The sequence below is a fragment of the Trachypithecus francoisi genome, unplaced genomic scaffold, assembly GCF_009764315.1.
Source record: "Trachypithecus francoisi isolate TF-2019V2 unplaced genomic scaffold, Tfra_2.0 Lachesis_group20, whole genome shotgun sequence".
NCBI lineage: Eukaryota > Metazoa > Chordata > Mammalia > Primates > Cercopithecidae > Trachypithecus > Trachypithecus francoisi.
The window spans coordinates 31,262,278-31,283,146 of NW_022681466.1; the positions used below are offsets into that span (position 1 = coordinate 31,262,278).

The 20,869-nt window shown below is 39.1% G+C and overlaps 1 protein-coding gene across 2 annotated transcripts in view; it reads left to right on the forward strand.

The window, feature by feature from the left end:
- ANKFN1 (ankyrin repeat and fibronectin type III domain containing 1) overlaps nucleotides 1–20,869 on the forward strand; it is a 365,709-nt gene that overhangs the window by 306,947 nt on the left and 37,893 nt on the right. For both annotated transcript variants that reach the window (XM_033183583.1, XM_033183581.1), the window contains one exon: nucleotides 4,793–5,008. In XM_033183583.1, coding sequence (XP_033039474.1) covers nucleotides 4,793–5,008 — 216 coding nt within the window. The remainder of the gene's footprint in view (nucleotides 1–4,792; nucleotides 5,009–20,869) is intronic.

Below are 20,869 nucleotides of genomic sequence, written 5' to 3' on the forward strand. Positions count from 1 at the left end.
TTCAGCTTAACTTTTATACTTCCTTAAAGAGCCTTTCTCTGATCCCTTGATTAAGTGAATCACTCTCTTAGCACCTTGTATTCTTCATTCAGGAAAGTGATCAGAATCCTAGAGTTTATTATTTGTATTATAATCTGTTTAGTGACCCACTTGGACTGTGAGTTCCTCAGTTCAGGGAATGTGTCTGTCTTGGCTACCACTATATCCCCAATGCCTGGCATGTGGTAGACACTCAGTAAGTACAGGTTGGATAAATAAATATATCTGTCAATCCAAACCCATGTACCCCAGTGATCACACTTGAGGGAAACTTTATCTAGCCAAAGGGAAAAGGGATCACAGAAATGTTTTGTAGCATAGTTACCACCTGGATGGATAGCTCTCTGGTCCTGCACTATGACCAGAGAGCCTCATAGTCTTCAATAAATGGTCACCTTCACAGTGCCTCCATCAAGGCCTGAGTACTATATGCATGTCCTCCTCTCCAAGTTTCCGTAAGCCTAGTTCAACAATAAAAGTTGCTTTCATCACTTTTTTTGGTCGGACCTATTGCCCAAACTATTTACTAGTCTCTATAAAGAAAATGTCTGGAAATACTGAAGGCACCTTTTGTTGGGGAGGGAGGTAAGAGAGGTGGAAGGGAGGTGTAAGGTACAGAAAAACTTCTGAAGGGAAAGAAAAAGAAATTTGAGGATTGACACATAGTTAATTTGTTAGATCACTCTACTAATTTAAAATATTTTACAATGTGGCCAGGCGCGGTGGCTCACGCTTGTAATCCCAGCACTTTGGGAGGCCAAGGCGGGCGGATCACCTGTAGTCAGGAGTTCAAGACCAGCCTGACCAACACGGAGAAACTCCATCTCTACTAAAAATACAAAATTAACTGGATGTGGTGGTGCATGTCTGTAATCCCTGCTACTCAGGAGGCTGAGGCAGAAGAATCGCTTGAACCCGGGAGGCGGAGGTTGTGGTGAGCTGAGATCATACCATTGCACTCCAGCCTGGGCAACAAGAATGAAACTCTGTCTCACAAATAAAATAAAATAAAATAATGATGTTCTGAGAAAAGTAAAAATGCATTATACATAGTTTGATTGGCATCAACCAAAAATAAATTCTATTGATTTTCCTCTGGGGCATCTCATTTTACTCTCCTCTCCTTTCCAGTTTTGTATACTACTGCCTGAATACTCCAATTAGGTCAAAAGCCTCCAAAGTCATCCCTCTGCTACCAATCTTAACACCCTCCAATCCACTCTCCATACTTTGGCCAGAGTAGCCAATCTAAAAGATTCTGACCAAGGCATTCTCTGACTTAGACTCCTCCAGCTGTGGCTCAGACATTTTATCACGGTGCGCAGAGGCCTCAGTCATGATCTTTCTCCCCCTCATCTGCACTCATAGTCACTGGGCTAGTCACTGGGTCCAAGTCGGGAGACCTACCTTTATCACAGTGCATATCAAGCACTGTGCAATCTGCACCTTGTTTTCTGGGTTTCTGCTCTCTAGTGAGCTCCTTTAATATGTAATAGTAAATAATAATAATGAAGTGACTACTTTCATTTATTTAACAAACTAGGTGCCAGGCCCTGTGTTGAGTGCTTTACAAACTTTAATCTCATTTAATCTTTACCGCAACCTAATGAGAAAGTACTATGATTGGTATTCTTTTAACAGATCACAACGCTAGGGCCTAGAAAGGCTCATTTGTGCCAAGGTTACACAGATAGGAAGTAGCAGATTATAGATTCAAATCCAGATTTATGTAACTCCAAAGCCTGCATTCTTTCCAGTACTTCATCATCTTACTGCGTAGTAATTTGCAAAATTTTAAAGAGAAAAAATTATATTATGGTAAAAAAGAAAAAGAAGTCTATTCTTAATTAAAATTACCTAGGCAGGAGGAGAGATAAGTATCTTAGCATTTGGGAAACAAAAATTAAGATGAGAAAGGCTGTAAGTGACCAAGAGCCCACATTGTTCTTCTTTCTCTTAGGAAAATGACACAGGGCCCCAAGAGGGAGAAGTGTACATTGCTCTTGCATTGAAAGGTGTCTAAACTACTTATCCCCCAAAGACAGTAAAACTCTGACACTGCAGGTTGTGCTAAACTTTCCTCCTCCATAGCTTTTAGAAGTGAGTGTTAGTGAGTAAGAGGTAAGTAACAATGTATGAATACTGTGTTCTTTACATTTGTTAAGGGGGAAAAAAGATTTTCCCAAAATTTTGCTCTTCTTTTTCAGGCCTCCTTATCCCAACTCTGGACTTCCTTCACCTTCCCATGTCCATGCCGCCCCAAACTGAGTAAAGACCTCTAAATATTGTGCCTCTGCCTAGGGCTTATTGACAGCCCTGTGATTTGTCCTGGTTATAAACTAGATGCATTCCTGTTAGCCATCAGGTGGCTCTTGTAGGATCATCCGGAGCCCCAGATCACCTAACTTTGATTATGACCTGTATTAACATGGTCTATTTTTCCTCTAGGCCCTAAAGAACCCTGAATTCTCCCTCATGGAAGATGGTTGCAATTTATTTTCACAATAATATTCTACTTTTAAATTGGACTCTCCCCAAAGCAAGCTATCTAACCTAATTTGATGTTAATAAAAAATTTCAAGAAGACTTCTAGTGCTTTCTTATTCAACTCCTTAGAAAACCTATCTACAGCTGATAGTGAACCACTGATAATAACTGTTTAAGTGAAAAGACCACCGTAATCAATGTCTACCCATCAGCTTTGGTCCAAAGTGAATCACATTTTCCAGCCTTTTAATGATAATACAGAATGTCAATTAAGTCAACAAAAAGTGACTGAGTTCTTTCCATGTTGCAGGCACTGTGCAAGGGACACAGAGACACAGAGATGAAACAACTATGAATTCATAACATGAACTCATACACTAATACATGCAGTAAAGCCAGAGACATGCTAAGATGGAAGTTTGTACAGGAAACAGTAAGGGACAAAAGAGGGATGGTAAAGTCTACCTTAGAGAGTTGGAAAAGTCTTCCCAGAGGAGTTGAAATCTGGGATGGGTCTTGAAAAGGAGTAGATGTAAGCCTGGGTGGGATTCCAATTAGAGCAGTAAAGAAAGCCCCCACCCTACATTGTATCAAGCTTGAGAGTTTGCAAACTACTTTTTCATGAGTTGCTTGATTTAACCCCTCAAACACTCACTGAGATAAGGATTAGCATAACAGCTGTCTGAGCTGTAAAGACTCTTACTTTTGGATGATGATACTCAGGACCAGAGAGGGTAAATAATTTTTCGGAAGTCCAACAGTTAATAAATGGTAGCCAACCCTGAAATTCAATACCAAATATAAGTAAAGGCTTAATAGCAATGGTAGGCTGGAGCCAACTTGTACTGGCCCAAGAGAGCCAACTGTTAAATATTCAGGGATTTTGAAAGCCTGTTGTCAAACTCTGGGTAGTTTGAAATCCCACTACAGCAAGAGTATTTACACCACTGAAACTGGCATATGCTACAAATCAGGCCTTTCTTTTCTTTTCTTTTCTTTCTTCTTTTCCTTTTTGGCTAGCCAGTTTACCAACATCACACTGCTGATTAGTACCCCACAGGGCTGGACTCAAAGCCACACCCACTTCTCTATGATTTAGAAGTCAAATGGTGGAAAGAAAAAATATGACTGAGTGATTAGGCCACTGCAAAAATATCATAATCTTGCTAAATGAATTTTTATGTCAAAAATTACTTATGAAATTCCTTATTTGCCCTATGTCTGGTCTTTGTGAGGAAGAAGATAAGGTTTCAGACGCAGTCCCTACCTGTGAGGGAAAATTGCAGAGTTTTCATAGATGTAGATACTGACTTCCTGGCTCATTCATGTTTAGGTCGTCCTTGTCAGTTTTACAAATCCCAGTTCTATTTCTGTATTCATGCTAACAGGGCATCTCACCACCACTTATGTGAGCTCACAAAAGTAACAACTAGGAGCTCTAAGATGATTTATAATGTTTAGAAATCATAGATATTTAAAGCAAGAGGGGATTCTATCCTATTCATCCAGTGTTCTACGTTAGAAATCTTCAAACCCTGCATATTTGTAAAACTCCTGTTTATTTTAGGAATAACCTGAGCCCCTCCACATTGAGTGTGTGGCATCTTTCCCTTCCTACTTTCCTGAAAGTATTGTCTGCCTCAGGTGACCCAGTTTATAAGCAATTTTAACAGGTTTTTAAATAAACAGAAGCCCCTGAAATACAGATAAGTCAAACCAGGCCACTTTCCCAATTAAAGTATCTTGAAGGGAATGTGCAGTCATTTGGGGACCTGTACAATGTGCTACATTGTCAATTCACTTCTTCATTTTAAACAACCCCACCTCATACCAGCTTGCTGCAGATCTCTTGAGAACTCCACAGAAGCATACTTTAAATATCAGACATTTTTCTTTAAAACATCTGGGATTCTCTTCAAGTGCTGGTAACTGAGGTTTATGTACTGGTGTGTCTATGTGGGTAAGAAATATTTACAGATACTGAATTTGCTTTTTTAAAAAAACATAATTTTTGTGTGTCTTGCTGTAATCTTTGCAGGCTCTGCAATCGTTACAAATGTCTTTGTAAAGACATTTTCTTTGAGCTTCTGTGAAGTACATTTCTATGATGCCATATATTCTAGGTTTAAGTGCAAAAAAAAAAAGAGAGAGAGAGAGCAAACAGCTTCTCAGCAATCAGATAATTATTCACAGTGTCTTTTGTTGCTGTTGTGCTGCTTTGCTAGCATAATACCCTCTATGCTACCAGTAATCCATTTGTTTCCAGAATTTACTTGGGACACACAACTTGGGAAGAGTTTACTATGAGCCCATTAAAGATCGACATGGAAACATACTCATAGTCACCATCAGGGAGGTGGAGATGCTTTATTCATTTTTTAATGGCAAATGGATGCAGATCTCAAAGCTGCAAAGCCAGAGAAAGTCTCTATCAACACCTGAGGAGCCAACAGCGTTAGACATTTTACTGATAACCATCCAGGTACGTAGTTTTTTTCTTAATTCCCTGGTATATTTAAGGTTCCAAACACAATTATTGAAGGTCTAGTGAAATATAGCAAGAACCACTTACATATGCAATGATGGAGTGGAGAAGGTCCAGAGACATGTTGTTGCAAATACACTTTTTATTTATCACTCTCTAGATCTGGAATTCATTCGGCAATACAAATCATGGGCACCCAATAAAGCATTTTCATGCCCTGGCCAATGAGCCAAAAAGAAACATTGAGGCCAGGCGCAGTGGCTCATGCCTGTAATCCCAACACTTTGGGACCAAGGTGCGTGGATCACCTGAGGTCAGTAGTTCAAGAGCAGCCTGGCCAACATGGTGAAACCCCATCTCTACTAAAAATACAAAAAAAAAAAAAAAAAAAGCTAGGTATGTTGGTGCATGCTTATAATCTCAGCTACTTGGGAGGCTGAGGCAGGAGAATCACATGAACCTGGGAGGTGGGTTGCAGTAAGCCAAGATCATGCCACTGCCCTCTAGCCTGGGCAACAGAGTAAGACTCCATCTCAAAAAAAAAAAAGAAAAGAAAAGAAAAAGTAAAGAAACATTGAGACAAATAATTGAGTAGGGGATAGGGAAACTCTAGATAGTGTAATCAAAACATTAAACCAATATCTGAACGAACTGTAATAATATATTACATATATATGTAAAACATATATATAAAATATATATTGTATATATATGTGTGCATGTTTGTGTATTTGTGTGTGTGTACATGCGTGTGTATGTACAAAAACACCCTCACACATATTTACTCCTGCATACTCCTTACAATACTCCCTTGGGACAGACAGGCATGATTAAGTCCATTTTAGGAATGAAATAACTAGAGGCTGGGCGCAGTGGCTCACACCTGTAATCCTAGCACTTTGGGAGGCCAAGGCAGGCAGGTCACCTGAGGTCAAGGGGTTCAAGACCAGCCTGGCCAACATGGTGAAACCCCATCTCTACTAGAAATACAATAATTAGCCAGTTTTGATGGCAGCTGCCTGTAATCCCAGCTACTCAGGAGGCTGAGGCAGAATTGCTTGAACCTAGGAGGCGGAGGTTACAGTGAGCCAAGATCACACTACTGCACTCCAGCCTGGGTGACGGAGTGAGACTCCATCTAAAAAAGAAAAGAAAGGAATAGAAAGAGGGAGGGAGGGAGGTTGAGAGAGAGAGAGAGAAAAGAAAAGAAAAAAAAAGAAAAGAACTAGAGCTCAAAGAGGTTGAATGACATAGGACTACACACAGAGGCAATTTAGTGAAGCTAATGAAGCTTTGATGTCCTTCAGCCTTCACTTGTACAAGCCCTTTCCAGGTCCTCTCAGGGACCATAGCAATTTTGCATTCATGACTTTGTGTTGTTTTCCTTAAAAAAGACACCGGAAACTATATCCACTTGCGTCTCCACAAAACTTGATTTTGTCCCTTGGCACACAGCTAGAAAATGACAAAGCTGAGGCTTCAGTTCCTATCTTCGGATTGGAAGCAGGCTTCTTTCTGCTATATTATATCACATTCTGAGGTAGAAGTCAGGATTTTAGTGAGTGGGGGACAGGAGATGAAATAAAGGATAAAAGACTTACTTGAATACTGAATATCCACCAAAATTCAAAATCCAGGTAGCTTGCATGCAGCCGTTGGCCTGGATGGTGGAATTGGGACACCAAGCCATGTATGCTCCTGATTCCAGCAGGTTCTGTTGGCCTCACACATTTTTCGTGAACATGGGATTCAAACTGTTTCTTTTTTGCTTTCTTTCCTTGTTTTTGTTTTTTGTATTTTGGTTTTTTTTAACCAGGTGATAGGAATGAATTGTATAGGACACTTCGGTTAGGTAGAAAAGCTGTCAGAAACATCTACACTGAGGCCCACGCAAGCAGTGGCATATCCACAGATAGCCAAGTAAGGGAGAAGGAAGGACCTAGTTGCACAGAAACAACCCAAATCTGAGCTTCCGTCCCAGGAGCCATTTGTGGTCACCCTAAACAGCTAACTTAGTTTCTAAGTTACTTTCATTCCCCACCAAGGGGTGGCAAGTACAATAATCTCATTTTTTCATTACTCACACTGGCCCAAACCAGCACAAAGGCCAGTGCAGCAAAGGTAAGCTAATTGGTCAAAGCCAATACCTCTGGATTTAATTTTGTGGAATTTGGGTTCATAGGGAATTGACAGAGAGTATGGGCTTGTGTGAAGCAGGTGGGGGCAGGGAACACAGACACATTTGAGGCTCCCCTCTTCACCTTTTATAAGCAAGTGCTAAAAGAAACATTTAAAAAATCATAATAAATTGAGCTTTTACAGGGTGACTAATACACTAATCCCCTATAGGGATAAACTAGGGTCTGGGCTACCTTTGCTCCTAGAAACACAGCACAGGCCTCAGCATGATATAATACCTGGTTTCTCCTAGACTTATTACATTAAAAATGTGTTACAGGTGCAGAAAAATTCCAATCTGGTGAAAGGTTGTTAGAGAAGGAAACCAAAAATAGAGGCAGGATCAGGTTTCCACATAGATCCAAGTGGAAAATTTACCCCCGCTGACTGGCACATTCCCACCTGATGTCATTCCCCCCACCCCCCTCTCCCTTCTCCTCCCCCTACTTCTTCTCTCTCCCCTCCTTCCCATACAAGTCTCACACTAGAGAGGAAATGGGAAATAAAACTACGAGGACTAGTATCCAATCCCTCCTAGACTTAAGATTTAATTATGTCAGGAGTTGGCCCCACCAATCCAACATAAAGGGAGAGATAGGTCTTGGTGGTACCCAAAGCAGGCTGACAATTCTCACAATAACAGGCCACAGACCACTCTCTTTTCTCAGGGATAGTGGAGTGATGACTACCAGGCCTTCTCATTGGAAGCCTGGGCTTCTTTCTGCTACATCACATCACATTCTGTACACCGCTTTGAAATCAGGATGACTGGGTGTGATACCGACTCCACCCTTTCTGGTTATGTGTCCAGGGCATTATTTAACTTCTCATCCCTCATAGTTCCTCCTCTGCAAAAAAACCTACTTCATAGGGTTCTAATGAAGATAAGTGAGTTAGTACATAAATGATTAAAAGAGTAGCATAAAGTAGTGCTCAATAAATATTAGTGAGTTTTATTATGTCTCAGAAATTTTTTTTTCATTTTAAGTTCCAGGGTACAAGTGCAGGATGTGCTAGTTTGTTGCATAGGTGTGCCATGATGATCTGCTGCACCTATCAATCCATCACCTAGATATTAAGCCCAGCATACGTTAGCTATTTTTCCTGATGCCGTGATGCTCTCCCTCTCCTTGTCCCTACCAACAGGCCCCAGTGTGGGTTATTCCCCTCCCTGTGCCCATGTGTTCTCATTGTTCAGCTCCCACTTATAAGTGAGAACACATAGTATTTGGTATTCCGTTCCTGCATTAGTTTGCTGAGGATAATGGCTTCCAGCTCCATCCATGTCCCTGCAAAGGACCTGATCTCGTTCCTTTTTATGGCTGCATAGTATTCCATGGTGTATATGCACCACATTTCTTTATCCAGTCTATCACTGATGGACATTTGACTTGATTCCATGTCTTTGTAATGGTAAATAGTGCTGCAGTGAACGTATGTGTGCATGTGTCTTTATAATAAAATGATTTATATTCTTTTGGGTATATGCCCAGTAATGGGATTGCTGGGTCAAATAGTATTTCTGATTCTAGGTCTTTGAGGAATCGCCACACCATCTGCCACTTTATTGAACTAATTTACATTTCCACCCACACTGTAAAAGCTTTCCTATTTCCCTGCAGCCTTGCCAGCATCTGTTGTTTCTTGACTTTTTATTAATAATAATCACCATTCATGTCTCAGAAAATTTCAAGCAATGCTAGGCTGCCCTCAAGACACACCCAGTCCACGGAGACCTCTGGAAATGGCCTAATCATCTCGTGGGGCATTTTATCACGTTTTCTACTTTTCCATCACAACTAAGGAAAAGCTGTATAAAACTAATGATCCATGATGGGGTTTTCAAAACAGATAAGGGCTTTAACAAAATCTAGGCCCAGATTTTGTTAAAATCTATGAATCCCTGGGACCCCAGGGAAACTCCAGTGTCCAACTCCCTCAAATTCCTGACCTTCTCAAATCCTAGGCCTTCACAACAGGCCTCTCTCATTTATCTGTGAAAGAGCAAAAAAATCCTCCTCACCCTTGCCTGGGAAGGAAAAGAGTTATTGTGGACAAGAGTCCCTATGAGCAAACTAATCGGCAATGAGAGTATTTCCAACAGAAAGGCCCCTCTCAGATGCTAAGTTTCTCCGACCATTCTCTTCAGGGAACACTTTAGTCCTTGGAAGCCTCACATGCAAGCTTTTTCCTGAAGTTTAATCTCTCACATGTGTACTATATATTCAGCTTTCTAACACTTTGTCACTTCCGTGGTATCATTTGATCCTCCTGCAAACCCAATGAGGATGAGTGAGTCATTTTGTGTCCAGTTTGCATAAGAAGCCATGAATTTCAAGGAAGTACATTGTCAAGGTCATATCAGCCAAAAGAGGGACCAAACCTACAACTTCTGACTCCTAGGCTGATGCCCTTCCCATTCCATCATGCTGCTATACACCCCTTCCCCCTCCTTTTCTCTGCATCCTTTGTGATCCTAGGGAAGCTGTGGCGAAGCGTGTCTTCTGTTCCTTCTCATCCCTGTTTTCCTTTTCTTCTCCTTAGGCATTCCTTGTCACCTCTAGGTATTCAGTCTCTTCTTCTTACACCCTAGGTGCCCAGGACCTCTTCTTCCTTTTTCTGCTTTTTTTCCAGCACATTCCTACTCTTTCTACCCCTAAGCAGCTCCAAACACAAGGATCAAAAACTACAGGAATCAGAAAGATTGCTGGAAATGAGGCAATTGGGCTGGACTTAGGAAACAATTGGGTTCATGTAAAAACTTGTTCACCAGTGTTCACAGAAGCATTATTCACAATAGCCAAACTGTAGAAGTAAACTAGATGCCAAACAACAGACGAATAGGTGAACAAAATGTGGTATATCAATATAACGGAATACTATTCAGCCATTAAAATGAATAGCATATGATCCATGCTACGATATGGATGAACCTTGAAAATGTAATGCCGAGTGAAAGAAGCCAGACACAAAATGCTAAATGTTGTATGATTCCACTTATATGCTATGCCCAGAATAGGCAAAACCATACAGACAGAAAGTAGATTAGTGGTTTCAGGAGCAGCAGGGGGAGAGATAGGGGAATGATAGCTAATGAATGTGTGGTTTCTTTCTAAAGTGATGAAAATGGTCTGGCATTAGACACTGATGATAGTTGCACAACCATGTGAATATGCTAAAACCACTGAATTATACACTTGAACAGGGTGAATTTTATGGTATATGAATTATAGCTCAATTAAAATAAAACGAAACAAGTGTAAGTAAAGACTGCATTAATCTTGTCCCCTTTAAAGAGAGCAGCTCTGATTCAGCCTCAGCTAATTACAATGGAAGAATGTGGTCCCAGGCTTGAAATTTTTCAGTGTTTTGAAGATAAGTTGAAAGAAATTTGGGTAAAGTCTTTTTATTTTTATAATTTAGAAAATCTTCAGAAAATTAAATTATTTGCAGTCCATATAATCTTGGTCCTACAAAGACCACTAGCCACCATTTTGTCACCTCTACCATCGTGGATGTTTGGGCTTTCATACTCCATCCAACAAAATAAAAGTGCTGTAGTTATTGAAAAAGCAACTACCTATTGTTCCTCTAACAAGCTCTCAGGATCTCTGATCAATGACGAGAAGGTGGATATACCCTTCCTAGTCACTGTGCAAGGACAGCATATTTTCTCCTGAAAGACCAGCCCCAGACCCCACCTCCTCTGGTCTTCTCATTTCACATTTAATGAATATTTTTTTCAGTGTCAACTAGGTGCCAGGCACTCTTCTAGGTGCTACAGAAAAAAACAAATGAATAAGTCAAGGTCCCTACTCTCAAGGAGTTCAGTCAAAGGAAGACAGACAGTTTTGTAAACAAATCAAGGTAATACAAGACAGAATTAAACTAGAGCCTGATAGCAGTACAAACGGTGTACTATGGGGAACACAGACAAAGCAGCTATTAATTCTGCCTGAAAATAACAGGGAAGGCATTGCAGAAGAGGTGGCATTTGGCTGAGCCATGAGGGTAGTTAAGTTAACCAGATGGAAAAAAAAAGAAAGAGAGAGAAAGAACAAAAGGAAGGAGAGAAGAAGGAAGAAATTAAATAGATGGAATTAAATTAAATTGAAAGCATGATAAAGAAATGAGGCAGAAACTGGAAGAGTGGCTTTCACCCTCCCTTAGGCCCACAATAGACCTTCCACAGTCTTCTTATGGCCTCTGTGATGTTGGGTGAGAAAAACTTGCTTACATAATTCTCTCACACTGAAATGTGAGTTCCATGAAGGGAAGGATCGTGTTTTATTCATCTCGGTATCATCAATATCCTAGCCACAATGACTGCTACATAGTAAGTGCTCAGTAAAAGTTGGTAGAATGAGTGAATTTGTGAAACAACAAACAATCAGAACAGAGAGATTAGGGCATGTATGGGGAAAGGAAAAAACAATCCATTTTGACTAGAGATAAGGAACACAAAAGGGCTATAGTGGAAATGGAGGTTATAAAAGCAGATTAGAGGTCAAATCAGGTAGAACCACAGGCATTCAATTTGGCGTTCGAAGGCCTTTTTAGGCTGGGTGCAGTGGCTCACACCTATAATCCCAGCACTTTGGGAGGCTGAGGCGGGAGATCACCTGAGGTCAGGAGTTCAAGACCAGCCTGGGCAACATGGTGAAACCCCGTCTTTACTAAAACTACCAAAATTAGGTGGGCATGGTGGCGCATGCCTATAATCCCAGCTACTTGGGAAGCTGAGGCAGGAGAATCGCTTGAACCCAGGAGGCAGAAGATCAAGCCACTGCACTCCAGCCTAGGCGACAGAGTGAGACTCCATCTCAAAAAAAAAAAAACAAAGATGGCCTTTGTAATTATCATAGATTATGTGGATGAGATAGCTTCTTTCCATTCCCACACATTTCTCAGGCTCCAAAACATTTTAAAGAAGGAAAAATGACTACATAAAGGCAAGAAAACACAGAGTAGATGCTCAATGATAGTCTTTCAAAAAATTGAATGAAAGAGTGAATTACTTTTTCCCAGAATGCTGTTGGTTTTTGTATAACCACAGTGTACTTCTAACTCACATTCTATTTGTGGTCAGTTCTGACCCCCACATGTTTTTCTCTGATACTCTTACCTATCCTATATTTGTAATCTTGGGTGTAGGTCTTTACAAGCACATTTTCTTATTAAGTTTCAACCCTAATTATCATAGGCTTATTTTTCCAATGCATAGGGTCATTTAGAACTTATTACTGTTTTCCAGAAAGGCAAAACCATACCAAATTTGGGACCCACAAATTTGATGCACACATTCTTGATTTCTTTGTCCAGAATATCAGTAAATAAGCTGAACAGACTGGTCCTCAGGACCAATCCCTACTGGACCATCACTCAATAATATGTCTACTATTTATTCACCACCTCCGTTATCTACAAATCTCCCACCCAGATATTCAGCTTGTTAAAAGCAATGTGGTCCAGATTCTATTTTTCCCATGTTATCCAGTGTAACAGATTACACTGGAGACTTCTCCCTGGTCTTGGAATCCTGTTCTATTGCTATAATAAATTAAGGTAATCCGTATGGTTTGCTGTTCACGGAACCATGCTGACTCCTCTTTAGTGTCTCCAGATTTCCTGGATGACTGCAAACTGATTGTTTGATGGTTCTTTCTCATTTCTCCTAAAGATCAATAAGTTGGCGGTCTTTAATTACTAGGGTCGTTCTATGTTTCTCCCCTTCCTGTTTCAAAGACAGCCATATTTGTCCTTTTCTAGTCTTTAGGGACTTCTCCAGTTCTCCATGACTTCTCAAAAATAATGACCTGTGAGTCTGTAGCCACATCTGCTTGTTTAGCAAGTATCCCTAGGGTGCATATCATCAAATTCAGTGGAATTGAATACTTCCATTTTTCCTTCCCTCATTAACCATTTCTCTCCCTTTGATTAGTGTTCATTTCCCAAATTCTACCTTGACTGAATTTATTGTAGTGAACTACTTACTTGTGATCTAGGCTGAAGAGACAGGATAGAAGACATTTAAAAGTTCAGCCTTATCCATCCTGGTACTAATAAGAATTCCTTCTTGATCATGAGATCAAATTTTTTTCTAACCTGTTTTTTTTTTTGTTTTTTTTTGTTGTTGTTGTTGTTTTGTTTTGTTTTGGGGGGGTCCATACATTTTTATTCAAAATAAGTTTTTTTTTCGTTTTTTAAAGATATTTATTTTCTAATCACTGAAGCATTTATCATACATATTTTTTATTGTGGTAAATATACATAATATATAATGTAACATTTTAACAAATTTTAAGTGTGCAATTTTGTTTTGTTACAATTTAGCTGGAATTTTGATTAGCGGAATAGAAAAATTAAGAGTTAGCTATTGGAATTATGTTCTCTCACATCACAAGTTCAAACTTAACCCAAGATTGTCTGCTTGTTAGGAAATCATTGGCAACCTCCTATGTACATTTTAAAATGGGAAGAACCATACAGTCGAAGCAATAATTTGGATGCAATCATTAGATCCAGCTGCCTGATCCCTCAAGATGCCTTTAAAGGAAGTATTTATCTTCCAAGTTATCTTCATAACAACACTATGATAGAGGTATTATTGTTTATGGATCAGAACACTGAATCCTTTAAATTACTTCGGTAACTTGCCCAAATTAAGTGGAGTATTTGAATGCAGTTCATTCTGAATCCAAGTCCTGTGAAATTAACCTCCACACTGTTGTTCCTGTCTCTATCAGACAAGGCTCATTAGCATCTAAATAGGTCTTGATAAGGTACTCAGCATGGGAGAAAGTAGATAAAAATATAAGACAGAAGAGGTTATATAAAAAACCTGTAGTCCTGAATTTGAATTGAAAGTACTAGAATAAACTCATGGTGTATTTTGCCTCTAAAAAGCCCTAGCCCTCTTCACAGAAAAGGACTAGAAAACTAGCACCTGACTTGTGATTTTAAACTGGTATTGCCAACCCAATGGCACCCGGGCTCTTTGGAGACATGGCTGATTCTAGGTCTACTCCATGAACTCTACAAGTTGAGCCTGGAGCATCTTGTCATATCAGAATTCAAGAAAGTGGTCACAAGTCATGTTAGGAGGGCTCAGGAGCCACTGGCAGATATTTCCACTGGCCAAAGTGAGCTCATGTGAACTTCAAGGATAAGAATTTCACAGTTAGTGTGTCCATTCCTAGTTTTTTCACTTTGGTGTACATCTGTACACTCTATGGCTTAGTTGATTTTTAAAATGTCTTTTTTTTTTTTTTCTTGAGCCTCTCAGTCTACTCTTATTCTTACAATTTATCTGTTGGAAAACGCAGGATACTTAACCTGTACTCTCCCACAGTCCGGCTTTGTTCATTCAAACTCAAATTGAGTTCAGCATTTCCTTGACCCTCGGTATTCCTTGCACATTGGTATCTAGATCTGGAGGCTCAAATAGACTCAGGATGGACCCCTTTGGGAAGATGATGATCAGGGTATCAGGGTTAGTGGTGTTTCATTTCATCAGAAGCCTTATGAATGACATTATTAGGCCTTACTGCCCCTCTTCTATACTTTGCTTAATCAACAGCACAGCTCTTAGGAAAGAGAGGATGAAGGCAGATCCTTTCATTTCCCCATTTTCAACCTCATAAATTGATTCCTTACCATCTTCAGGAAGTCATCGATTATATTTTGGAATATCATTATGAATTTGTCAATTTAAGTTTTTGACTCTTTAATCTATTGCTGTATATATAAAGCTGAAATAATTTGTAAATTCATACTAACATTCCCATTCAAATTCAGGACTGTAGGGCTTTATTTGACCTTTTTAATATTACATTAACCTTTCTTTTCTTCCACACAGAAAATGTTGGTGTCCAAGACACAGGGGATAACAGAATTAGAATATCTCATAATTACCTTTGTAATTCTATATTACACATAAAATAAACTCAAAATAACACTGCAAATTCTCCCGCTACTGATTATAATCACTGGAAACCATTGGTTTGTAATAGATATCTCCATTTTCCATAATTTTTAAATAGCCATGTTAAATCTACATTGTTACATCACAGTCTCATTGGACATCTAATCACTCACTTTTAACCTTCATTTGGATGTCCACAAATAATTACATGTTCGATGTTTATCACCATTAACACACTTACACAATTTTTCTGAAGCTCTTTCTCTAGTAGAATTCTTAGGAAAGGCTCACGGGAAATTTCCCAGATTCTTATATGTTGATTATAATTTGTGCCTTTAACACTGGAAGCTCAGTTTTCTCTTTCCCTGACCATACTATCTATGTTAGTCTGTCTTCTTCTGGCATTCTTGTCCATAAGCCTGATGATAGCCTAATACATTTTTTTCTAAGTCACAGACCCTTTGTGCCTAGATGATTTTAAATTTTAGTTGTTTTACTAGAACCTTTTTATGTTAGTCATTCTGGGTCAATATTTGCAGATATGTAGTATTTCAATATTTAGGTTAAAATCATTTGTTTTCAATTTTTAAAATGTCTTAAATTATAGTGTTTACTATTTGTTCTGTTCTTGCTTCTATTTTTTCCTAAAGGATTCTTATTGTGTCTATGTTATATCTTACTTGCCTACATTCAATTATGTCACCTTCTCAAAAGATTTTTACATCTTTCATCATTTCTTTTCTTTTTTTTTATTATTATACTTTAAGTTCTAGGGTACATGTGTATAACGTGCAGGTTTGTTACATATGTATACTTGTGCCATGTTGTGTGCTGCACCCATCAACTTGTCAGCACCCATCAATTCGTCATTTATATCAGGTATAACTCCCCAATGCAATCCCTCCCCCCTCTCCCCTCCCCCCTCCCCATGATAGGCCCCCATGTGTGATGTTCCCCTTCCCGAGTCCAAGTGGTGTCATTGTTCAGTTCCCACCTATGAGTGAGAACATGCGGTGTTTGGTTTTCTGTTCTTGTGATAGTTTGCTAAGAATGATGGTTTCCAGCTGCATCCATGTCCCTACAAAGGACACAAACTCATCCTTTTTTATGGCTGCATAATACTCCATGGTGTATATGTGCCACATTTTCTTAAGCCAGTCTGTCACAGATGGACATTTGGGTTGATTCCAAGTCTTTGCTATTGTGAATAGTGCCGCAATAAACATACGTGTGCATGTGTCTTTATAGCAGCGTGATTTATAATCCTTTGGGTATATACCCAGTAGTGGGATGGCTGGGTCATATGGTACATCTAGTTCTAGATCCTTGAGGAATTGCCATACTGTTTTCCATAATGGTTGAACTAGTTTACAATCCCACCAACAGTGTAAAAGTGTTCCTATTTCTCCACATCCTCTCCAGCACCTGTTGTTTCCTCACTTTTTAATGATTGCCATTCTAACTGGTGTGAGATGGTATCTCATTGTGGTTTTGATTTGCATCTCTCTGATGGCGAGTGATGATGAGCATTTTTTCATGTGTCTGTTGGCTGTATGAATGTCTTCTTTTGAGAAATGTCTGTTCATATCCTTTGCCCACTTTTTGATGGGGTTGTTTGTTTTTTTCTTGTACATTTGTTTGAGTTCTTTGTAGATTCTGGATATTAGCCCTTTGTCAGATGAGTAGATTGCAAAAATTTTCTCCCATTCTGTAGGTTGCCTGTTCACTCTGATGGTAGTTTCTTTTGCTGTGCAGAAGCTCTTTAGTTTAATTAGATCCCATTTGTCAATTCTGGCTTTTGCTGCCGTTGCTTTTGGTGTTTTAGACATGAAGTCCTTGCCCATGCCTATGTCCTGAATGGTACTACCTAGGTTTTCTTCTAGGGTTTTTATGGTATTAGGTCTAACATTTAAGTCTCTAATCCATCTTGAATTAATTTTCCTATAAGGAGTAAGGAAAGGATCCAGTTTCAGCTTTCTACTTATGGCTAGCCAATTTTCCCAGCACCATTTATGAAATAGGGAATCCTTTCCCCATTTCTTGTTTCTCTCAGGTTTGTCAAAGATCAGATGGCTGTAGATGTGTGGTATTGCAAGGCCGGCGGACCCCGCCCCGCTCCCTCGCGGGGACGAGGGGGCGCCGGGGGCCTCCCACTTATTCTACACCTCTCATGTCTCTTCACCGTGCCAGACTAGAGTCAAGCTCAACAGGGTCTTCTTTCCCCGCTGATTCCGCCAAGTCCGTTCCCTTGGCTGTGGTTTCGCTGGATAGTAGGTAGGGACAGTGGGAATCTCGTTCATCCATTCATGCGCGTCACTAATTAGATGACGAGGCATTTGGCTACCTTAAGAGAGTCATAGTTACTCCCACCGTTTACCCGCGCTTCATTGAATTTCTTCACTTTGACATTCAGAGCACTGGGCAGAAATCACATCGCGTCAACACCCGCCGCGGGCCTTCGCGATGTTTTTTGTTTTTTGTTTTTTTTGTTGTTGTTGTTGTTTTGTTTTTGTTTTGGGGGGGTCCATACATTTTTATTCAAAATAAGTTTTTTTTTCGTTTTTTAAAGATATTTATTTTCTAATCACTGAAGCATTTATCATACATATTTTTTATTGTGGTAAATATACATAATATATAATGTAACATTTTAACAAATTTTAAGTGTGCAATTTTGTTTTGTTACAATTTAGCTGGAATTTTGATTAGCGGAATAGAAAAATTAAGAGTTAGCTAATTGGAATTATGTTCTCTCACATCACAAGTTCAAACTTAACCCAAGATTGTCTGCTTGTTAGGAAATCATTGGCAACCTCCTATGTACATTTTAAAATGGGAAGAACCATACAGTCGAAGCAATAATTTGGATGCAATCATTAGATCCAGCTGCCTGATCCCTCAAGATGCCTTTAAAGGAAGTATTTATCTTCCAAGTTATCTTCATAACAACACTATGATAGAGGTATTATTGTTTATGGATCAGAACACTGAATCCTTTAAATTACTTCGGTAACTTGCCCAAATTAAGTGGAGTATTTGAATGCAGTTCATTCTGAATCCAAGTCCTGTGAAATTAACCTCCACACTGTTGTTCCTGTCTCTATCAGACAAGGCTCATTAGCATCTAAATAGGTCTTGATAAGGTACTCAGCATGGGAGAAAGTAGATAAAAATATAAGACAGAAGAGGTTATATAAAAACCTGTAGTCCTGAATTTGAATTGAAAGTACTAGAATAAACTCATGATGTATTTTGCCTCTAAAAAGCCCTAGCCCTCTTCACAGAAAAGGACTAGAAAACTAGCACCTGACTTGTGATTTTAAACTGGTATTGCCAACCCAATGGCACCCGGGCTCTTTGGAGACATGGCTGATTCTAGGTCTACTCCATGAACTCTACAAGTTGAGCCTGGAGCATCTTGTCATATCAGAATTCAAGAAAGTGGTCACAAGTCATGTTAGGAGGGCTCAGGAGCCACTGGCAGATATTTCCACTGGCCAAAGTGAGCTCATGTGAACTTCAAGGATAAGAATTTCACAGTTAGTGTGTCCATTCCTAGTTTTTTCACTTTGGTGTACATCTGTACACTCTATGGCTTAGTTGATTTTTAAAATGTCTTTTTTTTTTTTTTCTTGAGCCTCTCAGTCTACTCTTATTCTTACAATTTATCTGTTGGAAAACGCAGGATACTTAACCTGTACTCTCCCACAGTCCGGCTTTGTTCATTCAAACTCAAATTGAGTTCAGCATTTCCTGACCCTCGGTATTCCTTGCACATTGGTATCTAGATCTGGAGGCTCAAATAGACTCAGGATGGACCCCTTTGGGAAGATGATGATCAGGGTATCAGGGTTAGTGGTGTTTCATTTCATCAGAAGCCTTATGAATGACATTATTAGGCCTTACTGCCCCTCTTCTATACTTTGCTTAATCAACAGCACAGCTCTTTAGGAAAGAGAGGATGAAGGCAGATCCTTTCATTTCCCCATTTTCAACCTCATAAATTGATTCCTTACCATCTTCAGGAAGTCATCGATTATATTTTGGAATATCATTATGAATTTGTCAATTTAAGTTTTTGACTCTTTAATCTATTGCTGTTATATATAAAGCTGAAATAATTTGTAAATTCATACTAACATTCCCAATTCAAATTCAGGACTGTAGGGCTTTATTTGACCTTTTTAATATTACATTAACCTTTCTTTTCTTCCACACAGAAAATGTTGGTGTCCAAAGACACAGGGGATAACAGAATTAGAATATCTCATAATTACCCTTTGTAATTCTATATTACACATAAAATAAACTCAAAATAACACTGCAAATTCTCCCGCTACTGATTATAATCACTGGAAACCATTGGTTTGTAATAGATATCTCCATTTTCCATAATTTTTAAATAGCCATGTTAAATCTACATTGTTACATCACAGTCTCATTGGACATCTAATCACTCACTTTTAACCTTCATTTGGATGTCCACAAATAATTACATGTTCGATGTTTATCACCATTAACACACTTACACAATTTTTCTGAAGCTCTTTCTCTAGTAGAATTCTTAGGAAAGGCTCACGGGAAATTTCCCAGATTCTTATATGTTGATTATAATTGTGCCTTTAACACTGGAAGCTCAGTTTTCTCTTTCCCTGACCATACTATCTATGTTAGTCTGTCTTCTTCTGGCATTCTTGTCCATAAGCCTGATGATAGCCTAATACATTTTTTTCTAAGTCACAGACCCTTTGTGCCTAGATGATTTTAAATTTTAGTTGTTTTACTAGAACCTTTTTATGTTAGTCATTCTGGGTCAATATTTGCAGATATGTAGTATTTCAATATTTAGGTTAAAATCATTTTGTTTTCAATTTTTAAAAATGTCTTAAATTATAGTGTTTACTATTTGTTCTGTTCTTGCTTCTATTTTTTCCTAAAGGATTCTTATTGTGTCTATGTTATATCTTACTTGCCTACATTCAATTATGTCACCTTCTCAAAAGATTTTTACATCTTTCATCATTTCTTTTCTTTTTTTTTTATTATTATACTTTAAGTTCTAGGGTACATGTGTATAACGTGCAGTTTGTTACATATGTATACTTGTGCCATGTTGGTGTGCTGCACCCATCAACTTGTCAGCACCCATCAATTCGTCATTTATATCAGGTATAACTCCCCAATGCAATCCCTCCCCCCTCCCCCTCCCCCCTCCCCATGATAGGCCCCCATGTGTGATGTTCCCCTTCCCGAGTCCAAGTGGTGTCATTGTTCAGTTCCCACCTATGAGTGAGAACATGCGGTGTTTGGTTTTCTGTTCTTGTGATAGTTTGCTAAGAATGATGGTTTCCAGCTGCATCCATGTCCCTACAAAGGACACAAACTCATCCTTTTTTATGGCTGCATAATACTCCATGGTGTATATGTGCCACATTTTCTTAAGCCAGTCTGTCACAGATGGACATTTGGGTTGATTCCAAGTCTTTGCTATTGTGAATAGTGCCGCAATAAACATACGTGTGCATGTGTCTTATAGCAGCGTGATTTATAATCCTTTGGGTATATACCCAGTAGTGGGATGGCTGGGTCATATGGTACATCTAGTTCTAGATCCTTGAGGAATTGCCATACTGTTTTCCATAATGGTTGAACTAGTTTACAATCCCACCAACAGTGTAAAAGTGTTCCTATTTCTCCACATCCTCTCCAGCACCTGTTGTTTCCTCACTTTTTAATGATTGCCATTCTAACTGGTG